The sequence below is a fragment of the Athene cunicularia genome, assembly GCF_003259725.1.
Source record: "Athene cunicularia isolate RWA chromosome 8 unlocalized genomic scaffold, athCun1 chr8_part1, whole genome shotgun sequence".
Lineage (NCBI taxonomy): Eukaryota > Metazoa > Chordata > Aves > Strigiformes > Strigidae > Athene > Athene cunicularia.
The window spans coordinates 7214896-7226300 of record NW_020799109.1 but is presented as its reverse complement, the minus strand read 5'-3'; the positions used below and the strand labels follow the sequence as shown (position 1 = coordinate 7226300).

The window sequence follows — 11405 nt, the reverse complement described above, 5'->3', positions numbered from 1 at the left end:
GCAGGTCTACTGTAAGCTCTCTCCACTCAAGCTAAGGAATTGTTTACTGCTAAACCACATACAATGGAACATTAAAAATAAAAAAATCCAGATGTCACAGATCCGAAATGAACATTTGCTCTGAAAAAATAATTACTATAGATTATGTTCTGCTATTATTTATCTCAGTATCTGGTTAAAGTGCAACTTGTTGATTGTGCCCAAAGGGAAGTTTTAAATGGAAGGCAAAGGAAAGATGTGGAAAGAGGGACTTTGAAGAACAAGGCTAGTTATTTGTTTAAGTGTGAACCTTCAAGTTTCATAAAGTTCCTCACTCTCCATTCATCAGAAAAGAAGTATTATGGAAATTCTAAGCAAGTCTTTGCCATTTCCATCAGAGCTATAGCACACTCCTCTAGCTCAATAAACTAGTATTTGTAGCACAGTGGTACTTAAATATTTAAAGCATTGTAGCACTGGGTTGAGGCAAGTTCGGTTGATTTTCCCTTCTGTGACTTTCCATAAACAAAGGGTCTCAATCTCATTAAAGCACTTCCCCAGATCTAAATACAAGTCAGGCTGAGAAATACCTTCAAGGCCTCAGACATGCATCAAGTACTGCAAACATTCAGGCCTATTATTCCTGATTGAAGATAAAAGAATAACTGACTAGGTAAACAAATACTTGTCATTTTTCCTGCTCTGGTATGAAAACTGAGCAGGAAACAGAAATGCAAGCAGGCATGTATGCTTTAATAAACAGCCTTTGCACATTACTGTCACTGACATGCCTAAGACACTGTCAAAGATGAAGACCACTTCCCTTTTATTTCAACAAAAGCCAGGTACCTAAACCTTCCAATGTAGACTATGCTAAGCAAGCAACAGGATACAATACCCACCCACAGCTTACACTGGCCAAATCACAACACAAACAACGAACTGGAAAAAAATCAAGTGAAAGAAGTATTGTCAGGCAGAACAAGAAAAGCTTAGGCAGCAGTCTCCAGCAAAGGAAAACAAGCTGAGTGTATATATAGTCTACACATAACACATCCCCTCCTCCCCACCCAGTAATACGTCTTTTGTTTAAAAAAAAAAAAAGACAACACAGACCTACTTAATTCACTAATTCTTCTGAATGCCTCCATTTCTTTTACAAACTATCTGGTATGCCCCTGTAGGAATGCTCAGCAACTGAAAGAACCAAAAACAAGTAACAAAATTGATTTATTGGACATGACAGATTTCCTGGATCATAAAGTCCCTTACCACATCAGCACTTGGGGGAAAAAAAAACCCAAAACCAAAAACCCACAAACCAAAAAAAACCCCAAACCAAAACCAAACAAGAGAACAACCAAAAAAGAACTGTGGTCTTGCCAGTAAAGGACACTGGTAACCAATTCAACTCAATTTATGAAAGGAAAGCAATTTCCCTATGTATTTTATTAGTAGTCAGGAGAACCTCATATCAAAGACACTAGAAGCAATGATTAAGAAAAACTGAAAACTAATAAGATGATTTCTCCAATGCAGATAGTTCATGATTTACAGTTGGATAATCTTAGTAAATCTTTAAGTTTTATGCTAATTTTTCAATGGAGTAATTTATAAATGGGAGTCATCACATTGCAAATATTTGTTACAATTTCAAACTGCAGAATTCCCATGTCAGTACAGGCATTCAAGCCAAACATGAAACAACCCTGGCCAGGCTTCTTGATGGCCAACGCTTCAAATCACCTTAGTTACACATAGTTGCTTTCCATAAGCGACAGATGACTACTCACAGAGCTGGCAGCATTATCTACACTCACAGTTGCCCAACATTTCTTATTTTCACATACATTTGTAACTTTGGGAATTCCTAGTGTAGTAGTACTTCAGTTTGGCAATGATGGAAAAAAATGCTTAGGGTTTGCCTTGTTTCTTCTCCTCTTTGTGCCCCCAACCTTTTCAGCTGCAACAGCTCAGTTATTTTCAAACCAGAGATTAGAAGAAATAATCTAACCTATATTAAAATTCTTACCATTGCTTTGTTAAGAAGCTGTAGATCTCTGCACTTTGAAACAAAGGCTTGATACAAGTCTATGGCAGGGAGAAGTTGCCCTTTTTTTCTGGGGATGCTTTGCTGTTTCCTTACTTTTGAGACACCAATTTACCAGCTTTATAGTCCTTTTAACCTCATTTCCATTCAAGACAATGTAACTGTTGCTGTCCAACATATGTTAAGGATGGCACCTCTGGTGAGATACACTAAGTTAAACTCAACTACTTAAACACACTTAGAGAAGAATGTAGTATTGGTAAAGCTTGAAGAAATTCTACTGATCTGTGGGCCATAGATAGCTTTGAATGCACAAAAGCAGGGTTTGCTGGTGAAGAAAAAGGTTTTATGGCTCAAAAAAGAATATTAAGAACATCTGGTCTAGCCTCCCACAATGCTGATCAAAAAAGCTTCAAATAGCTTTCTAAAAATATAGTGCAACTGAAACAGAACTTACAGGCAGCAGTGCTGACAGGCTCAAAATGATGCAGATTCCACAACGTCCCTAGGCAAATCATTCCCCCTACCAAAGGGGAATTATCCTCACTAATAAGCATTCTGCATTTTATTTCTGCATTTTATTTTTCATCTGATCCTCAACCTCCACCTTCCTGACATGGTTTTTATTGAATTACATTAAAAAGCTATTAGCTACCAGAAATCTTTCCCATACAGACTGTTGAGCCACAAACATATCACGCCTGTATTCTTTGCTCAGTCTCTTAAAAAGCTGTTTTCCACACATTGTCATTCTTTTGAGCATTTCCTCTGCTGCCTTTTTATTTTTAAAGTGCATTTCAAAAATAGATTCAATTTCTATTATTAGGTCTCAAAAATGCAGCTCCATGGATACTTCTCAATGGAATCATGGACTAGAATTATTATATATTGTGTTCAACAGCTGAATATAAACTTATTTTGTTCATTATTAAACAAGATAAATTACATTTTTATGATATCTATCAAGACTGAAAGTGTATTTCACCAGTTATAACAGAAATGTGGATTTGCCAAAGATTAAAAGTTTCCTACATTTATCACAAAAATTAATCTGTCGCCTAACATTGCCACCTGTGCTTAGGGAAGGTAGAGAACTACCAAAATAACTTCTCTACAGCAGCTAAAGCATTTCCAATTAAAGAATTAATTTCCTTGAAAAGAAAAAAAAAAAAGAACAGATTTTATCTGAGCCACAACTCACTTTATGACTTTGAGAGTTTTCTAGGCATTCTCAGTGAAACCACTCAAACCTCTATTATACTTCAGCTTGATGATACAGGCTTAAGCCTCTCATTGTTAGTCCAGTTCTATTCTGAACCTCTAAATCGTATCAAAGTAAATTTTTCTTTTCTAAAAATAAATACATAATAATAGTTGTCCCCTACCATATCTTCAACAATCTATCTAGTATCAAATGAGTCTCAATTGTCCAAGTATAATTGCCACTGAAGAAATGGAAGTAATGACTTTTCAAAGGCCATGGTTCCTTCATACCTCACCGCATCAAAGGAAAACAAGACATAAACAGACTGGCTTGCCTGTTAGGCTGCAAGCTCCCCTACTGAAAACCAACTTAATCTAAAAATTTATGCTAGTGAGCAATTTATTTCCCTCCAAGATACTACCATCAAATATACATGGTTGTAAATCATATTTCAGGTTAATAAATGTGAGAGTCCAAAATTGGAATTAATACAACCTGAAGAATAACCAAGGAAGGCAGAGCAGGGAGAAGTGAGGAGGCAGTGGGAGTAGTAAGAGGGTGGATAAGCAGTTTAAGTGAAAAAACATTTATGTATTTAGGAAACAGACTGTGCTTTGACACATTGCCAAATTAAATCAGTCCTGCAAGTGACATGAGTAAGACAGGCAGACTTCATCATGACAAAGCACCCTCACTTATAAAATAGTAGAATTAACTGTTCTTAATAGAATTTCCTGTAGATCTATGATAGTGTAAAAAAAAAAAAAATCACTGAAGAAAAATATCTGCTATGTCTTGAGAGTATGATGAAGACTATATGAACTTAATTTTCTTCATCACTTGAAGTCATCACCTTAATTACCTTAGAAATAATGGAATCCAAGGGTCTGCAGACCGCAAATTAAAACAATTTTTCTCAGTAAAATGGTTTATTTTACTGAAGAGAAGCATGTCCATCTTTATCACCATCAAAACCCTAGCAGAGGTACACATACAAAGTGTCATCTTCCCACTCTCTACCCTACACACTTCTTCATCTTTCCCATCTCACTTCCTTACTGCCGCTAGAAAAAAGTCCTTAATACAAATCAAAGACAACTAATACCAGTTTATATAATGGTTCCAGCATCCTAAAGATCTGCTTCATTCTCGTCTGCTAATAAAGAGAGAATATTTCCATCTCAGGATGCTAACACACTCGGCTCTCAAACATGCCCAGAAGACATGACGGACAGACCTTTCAGCATCTTGCTGTATTAAATGCACTTATCCAAGTTAGAAAAGAGTACTAGAGTTAAACAGAATTAGACATTTACAGACATGCTAACCATTTATTTTCGCAAAGCAGACTATTACCACCTAGTCTTCTCTTATGCATTGAATTGGTTTTTAAAAAGCAGTAAGTAACACAACTGAATCCAAGGCCACTATGACTATTCCTCCTTTACCTACCTTTGCAGGTCTACTATTTCATTGTTTAACGTATCAAGTTCTTTAATTGCAGAAAAATCTGCTACAGAATTCGGTCCTTGAGTACTCTGAAAGATAAAAATACATACTGTTAGTTTATAGTTTATGCTGTCCAATGACTATACTCACTTTACTTTTTGTGACAGCACGAGCTATCCTGTTGTAACAACTGTTGGTAGCACTGTATTTCAAATCTTCAATCTTAAAACACCCAAAACAGTCCAGATGCTATACTAACAGAACACAACATACATCCAAGGCACCTAGTAATTAAAACAGAGTCTGTCTCCTGTAAATTCTTGAAGACTTCTTCCACAAAAGCACAGGATCACTTGATTGTACCAAAAAAAAAAATCTGGTTCTAAAATGAAATTTATCTTGCAGTTAACATTTAGCTGCCTTCCTAACATTAATTTAAGAGTGGTTTGGTTTGTTTACTACTTCTCCAGTTATATTTTTTTTCACTTTGGTGATCCTCCTACTGCAGAGTATAGACACTTATTTGCAGTGCTTTAAGTGACATTGAGATAGTTTAACATGAACCTCCAGAGCACTGAATAATACAAAGTCATAGGTAAATTACACCCATGAGTTCCCATTTACTTAATGTCTTTATAATAAGATGACTGTAATATAAATTACTGGTTTCAGAAAAATACACGTGACTATAGAACAAGTGCTGAAGACACAAATTATCATATGCTGTAACTGTTCTACTGTGCCTTATCACTACATGAACACATTTAGGAAGTCCAGTCACTGTAACTGCATTTTATAAATACATTAGTTCCTTCAAGTCTTGATTAAAGTCACCCAGGACAAACACAAAGTTCAGAGGAAAAGTATATACTTAAAAAAAAACAAGTGATACACCCAAAATAACAAAAAATTCCTTAAATACTGAAGTTTCTCTAAAGGGAAATGAAGATGATATTAACTACGTGTTTATTCAAGCTTATACTTTGGAGAAAAAAAAATACTAAAAACCAAAAGTCCGTTAAAAGACCTAAAGACCTACACAGTACATCTGAGAACACTGTGGCAGAGAATATTATTCAGCAGAACTACAGATTCTTCGTGCATATTTTACTAGAACAAATGGCATGAATTGACAATTAAAAAACCCCATACAGCTATTCTTGAACTGGTTCATGTATAGCTTCTCAAATGGGGAAAATGGCTATGATGTTCAATCCTGATCTAAAGCAACTGCACAAGAGGTTTGAAGAGTTGCTCATGGTGTTCCAACGAGAAAGTTTTTATTTCTTCTAGGAAGGGGACAGAAGGAAAATACACATCTATTAGTTACAAGTACAAATTCTTTCCAGGCCTCCTCCTCTCATCAGTTAAAGAAATTCTGCACACCAACACCAGCATCAAACTTGAACAAAATGTAGTTCAATCTTATTTTCAACTGTTCAGGAGAACTGGTGTGGGGGAGGAACATGAAAGCCAACATTTTTAGCTTCAATATACAAGTTAACAAAAACGAAGGTTAGAACTATTTGCTGCCACTTACTACACTACAACATGCATGCAAACAATGCTTTGAGTTTTTAACTCAAAATACTATGAAAAGTCCTGTCAAAATTCTTTCAGAGGAACTTGCATGTAAGTTTAAGTTTTATGGCTGGTAATGCAAGTGAAATTTGGTGACTACAAACAAGATTGCAGGTAAAGAAACACAGCAACAAGTACTAGACTGTTATTGTATCCCATTCAGGCCCAAAATAGAAATAAAAGTTACACTACTGTGGTAATAAAATTCTGTAAGGAAACCAACATTGGATAACAGCAATTTACATACATATGCATTCTGAATATCTACCAAGAAGGTTCACAAGTTAACTTTCCCTGCTTTAGAAACATAAGGGATTACTGTTATACTTACTGATATTTCTGCTACTACCTTTATATTGGCCAACTCAGAAGATGAAGCCTAAGTTTTTGTGCTTTTACAGTGTAACCCACACCGCTTCAAGAAAACCATGTCTGCCTACTGATTATCCTCTGGGTTCAATTCTTGAGCAATAATCTTGGACGGATTCTTTCATATCAACAAGACAATATCTTTTTTGAAAAACCCCAAAACGAGCTGAAGGTTTAGCTTAATCTAGTAAAACAAATTCTTGATAAGGATTTAGAGAGTTAAGTAAAATCTAACTTACCTTCTTTCACAATATTCTTACTCATTGTTTATGTTAATAATGCAAAAAAACCTCTACACTGATGTCTGAGAATTCTATAAAAACAATTTACACGCACAGAATAGCAGTAGCCAACACTGATCCAAACCAATTTGTTATAATCACTAAGTTTTCTGTAATATAATCGTAGAACCATGGGTATTAGTCCTAATGATAACTGCCAACTGTCGCATTGGGCTACTACTCTGTCATCGCTTCCCCAGCAATTTCAACAGGAAAAGACATAGCATTTCCTCTTTTAAGTTTAAGCAGCACATATTACCAACAGGTAAGAGCCACAGAGGTCTGGATTCAAGGAAGAACCTTGAGGTTATTTGAGATGAGCAACACTGGAAATCAGCAATAATTTGAGATTGCAACATACTGTGACACTTCAGAGAAGTGCTGTGCTATTTCAGTGATTATGTAAGAGTTTTAGAAGGATGTTCATTATTAAACCAACAGACAGTAAATATTAGAAAAGCAAAGATTCTCTAACCTTGAGAAAGCAGAGTTAACAAACTGACAGAATAATAAGGATGAAAAGCAGAGTGGTGCAGAATGGAAAAAACAGTCCAAACTAGAAGAGACATAGAAAGGAAAGCAAACATACAAAAAAGATTAGTAGAGTTGCAAATAAAGCAATTACTTTTTAAAAACAGAATGTAAAAGGAAATTAGATACCAGTTACAGAAACTCAAAAGTAGTGCCAAATTTTGAGTTTCATTTTTTCAGGTGCGAATTTTTCATTCTGTTTAAGAAAGTTGTAGAATTAGGTCAATGTTTTGCACAACCAAGAAAAGGTAACCCACATCAGACTTCATGATGTGTAAAACAAGTAAGAATTTGTGATGAACCTCTACCATTCTGATAAATACAACCTGAACTGCTGAGGTACAGTCTACTGCTGGATTAAGATAGACAGCAATCAACAGACTATGAAGACATTTAAACTACCTGTGAAGTAGAAAATGGAAGACTGTCTACTTTCAAAACTTTAAATATATAATTCTAAACTTTATTTGGTTCACATTGTTTCCAGACTTCTTAAAAAAGATCAATGTAAAAAAAGGTAACTGAACACATTAAGAGAAAAACATTGAACTTGTGCATATTATTTCAGATGCAAACTAAAGTTTCTTTAGATAGGCAGTAGAAGGATTCTTCTTTCAAAACAGAAAATGCTTTCTCAACATAAGATCTCTCCGCTTGGTTGGCAGGCGTAATAAATGACAGCTTCATTTTGAACCATGGATGGAACAGTTTTTGTCAATTCTTTGCACTTAAGACTTGTTTACTTCCTGATATTATGATAAATTTTAGGTATGTCAGTACTTGAGGTGCTTCTTGTGTAGCCTTTGAAATTAACATTCTTTCTTTGAGATTTATACCAAAAATGCCCAACCCATCCTTACCTTCTGTAAGCTGACACCCCTGTCTGAAGGTGGAATCATCTCTGGAGTCAAAGCCTGAGGTGGATCAATGCCCTTTGTTAACTTCTGATTAATTAAATAGAAAGCCAAAGCAAACTGTTCCTTTGAAAGCTTTCCACAGTCCTTTGTGTCACAGAGAGCCCTGTACAGAGATGCACATGAAATAAATACTCATTTCTCCAAGTACAGCCCTGTTTATTGCACTTACTGCCATGTAAAAATGTGAAAATTGCTACTGTCTCCTCTTCTAAAAAATAATGCAATATAGAAGTAAGGCATGGTAATAAATAGGAAACATTACTCAAACATACACAGCCATTTTCTCTTTGCATGCTAAGGTCCACAGCTCTGTTACAGTAAGTTCTGATCTGGTGAAAGGCAGAATCAGGGCTCTAAGTCACTAACAACACCCAAGTCACTATAACTGAAGTTCCTTCTAAATGGAAGAACACAGCCAACCAAGTTTATCTAAATTTTTTAAAATTTCCTAAATTAGAGGTTGTGTTAACCATACTTGGGGAAAAAGAAAAAAAAAAAAAGATTTTCCTATGAGAGCACCCTCACAATAGCTTATAGTGAGGAAAGCAGCGGGTGTCACTACCAGCTGTAATGAAAGACAAGTTGTAGAATCAGATGGGCCATAAGTCTCATATGCTAAGACTTTCATACAGATAATTCTATTTAGCAGTATATAGATAGTATCAGTGTTTAGATACACAGCAACACTATGCTTTAAATACATGGGTTTAGCTGAAGTGCAGTATTTCTTTGTAACAATCTGTGTTCAGGCACTTTACATTCTCTCTTAAGATATGATGCATAACATAAACCTGTTTTCCCCCCCATTTCTCTCCAAAAGTAGAAACAAGTAAGTTATCACTGCTTATACAGAGGCCATGCTATTATATAAAAAAAAAACCACCCCAACCTTTCACTTTCCAGAAATGTCAACATAGCACTTTACAAGAAAAGTGCTAGGAAGGAGCGAGAACCATGCCATCGTCTAAACAGCTGTCATGGAAAAAAAAACCCTACCAGATATGTGCAAGAAGAGCAGAAGGCAGTCCTGTCTTCAAGAATAGTTCTCTGGCTTCCACACCTGACACAAATCCATCCATGTCCTTGTCAGTTTTCACAAAGATCTCATCATACTTAATTTTGTCTGCAGGCGATACAACCCACTGAAGGGGGGTGGGCATGGAAGGGGAAAAAAAAAATAAATAAAAACAACAGCAAAACCACAATACTAAGATATAGGCAGTTCTGTTTTCAGATAGTTACTTCCAGAGTTACATAATTCAAGGACTACAGGACAGATTTATAAAATGATATAGGTGCCTAGTTCATGAACCAGTTTTTTTCTCCAAAACAGAGATGCACAGAGATCCACAGCAAAGTATTTACACCTCCGTGAAGCACCAAGACTGGTTGGTATTGCTCTACCTCCTTGCCTATGCTTTAAAAGTATTCCCCAGAGCCCAGATGTCCTCCCTGCATAGGGTTGTGCCCTCATCACTATGCTCAGTCACAGTCCTGCTTACTGTCTGCTCTATCAATTTTACTCCTCTTTACACAGCTGGAGAGCTTTAGCTAGAGGGAGTGAAGAACTGCTCAAGTCCAGACTGTTAATAGCTGGCACATTCTAAATTGCAGAATTTACCTCCAATCAAGGTAAAGACAGGAATTAGAGCCCCTTCTCTTACTTCAACAATTTTTCCAAACACTAAGCTACTATAAAGATGTTTTTGAGTCAGAATGGCTTCAAGTGCATGCTTATGAATGCTAATTAATTTCAGCATACAAGGGCATGCTGATGAATCCCAACAGTAGGAACTTATAGTGTGTTCTTGTATGGATGAATCCTGTACACTGTTTGTGTATGCTTTGTGTACAGCACCATTGAACAGATGAATCCCAAATGGTGCTGTACACAACAGATGATTTCCAAATGGTGCTGTACACAAAACATACACTTAAACACTCATCCAGAATGGCACTTCTTTGTAATACATACAGCAAGGTTTACCATCAGTCAAGTAAATTGTCAGATTAAAACCTTGGCACCTCCAGAATTAAGATGCTTGTTTCTTGCTGACTACTCAGATATGGATAACAAAATGTCCAAGCAGTATCTTATGTATTACATACTACAATTCTTACCTTCAATCCCCTTCTTTTTTTCTTTTTAATAGAACAAGTAACTTAGAACCTACTTGGAAAGACATTTCCCCAAATTCTGGATTCTAAAATGACCAGGATTAAATAAGATGCTTGGGGGGGGGGGAAGGTGTCAAGCTTATTAAGAATCACATTTGGAACAAACACCAAATCTCATGTGTTTATGTAGATATGCCAGACCTTTTGTTTCCTTTTCCCATTACTTGCATTTATCTATTCCATTTTCATTAATGTCTTCTTCAAATGGCATGCATATACAACTGCAGAGACATGCCTGCCACAATTTATTTTAAGAACTTGTTCGTATTCAAATCAGTCTTCAGCCAGAAGACTTATGTTCTACCTCTTTTCTTAATATTCTGACCTTTAGGTTGAGGTTGATGCCTTGAAATAATTTATTTTTAAAATATCTTCAAAACCTTTACTAAATAATATACTTCTATCCAACTGTTTAGATCTGAAGACATTTAGAGAAAGCAGAGCAAGATATATTTCATAACTCTCTGCCGGGTCTTTCTATCAGCCTCCTCAAATTCATCATTCAACAGGGCAAAAAGGAAGCTAAAAATTTGTATCAAGACTCTTGATACACGTAGACTCCAGAGCACAACATTAAGAGCAGACATCTTCTAACCCCAAGTAACTTCAAAACTATACCTGCATTAATGTTGTTTTGGCAGCTAAAATGCCTACAGGTGGCAATGACTGATGAGACTCTTTGGTAGATGTTGAAGATGGAATTAATGGCATCGCTCCTGGAACAGTAATAGGTTTTCTCTTGGATGGTGGCACCAAAGCTGCAGGCAAGGACATTGGCACTGGTTCTTTCTCCAAAGCACAGTACACCAAAAACATGGCCTGGACAAGAAAACAAAGTGTGTGGACACAAAAAAAAAAAAAAAAAT

At 36.0% G+C, this 11405-nt stretch overlaps 1 protein-coding gene across 1 annotated transcript in view; it reads right to left on the bottom strand.

Annotated features, from left to right (window-relative positions):
- EPS15 (epidermal growth factor receptor pathway substrate 15) overlaps window positions 1–11405 on the bottom strand; it is a 28474-nt gene that overhangs the window by 1082 nt on the left and 15987 nt on the right. Inside the window, exons 9-13 of the mRNA XM_026853612.1 lie at window positions 11158–11358; window positions 9358–9503; window positions 8305–8464; window positions 7389–7469; window positions 4686–4771 (exon numbers count right to left, since the gene is read on the bottom strand). Of these exons, the coding sequence (XP_026709413.1) occupies window positions 7404–7469; window positions 8305–8464; window positions 9358–9503; window positions 11158–11358 (573 nt within the window). The 3' untranslated portion in view covers window positions 4686–4771; window positions 7389–7403. The remainder of the gene's footprint in view (window positions 1–4685; window positions 4772–7388; window positions 7470–8304; window positions 8465–9357; window positions 9504–11157; window positions 11359–11405) is intronic.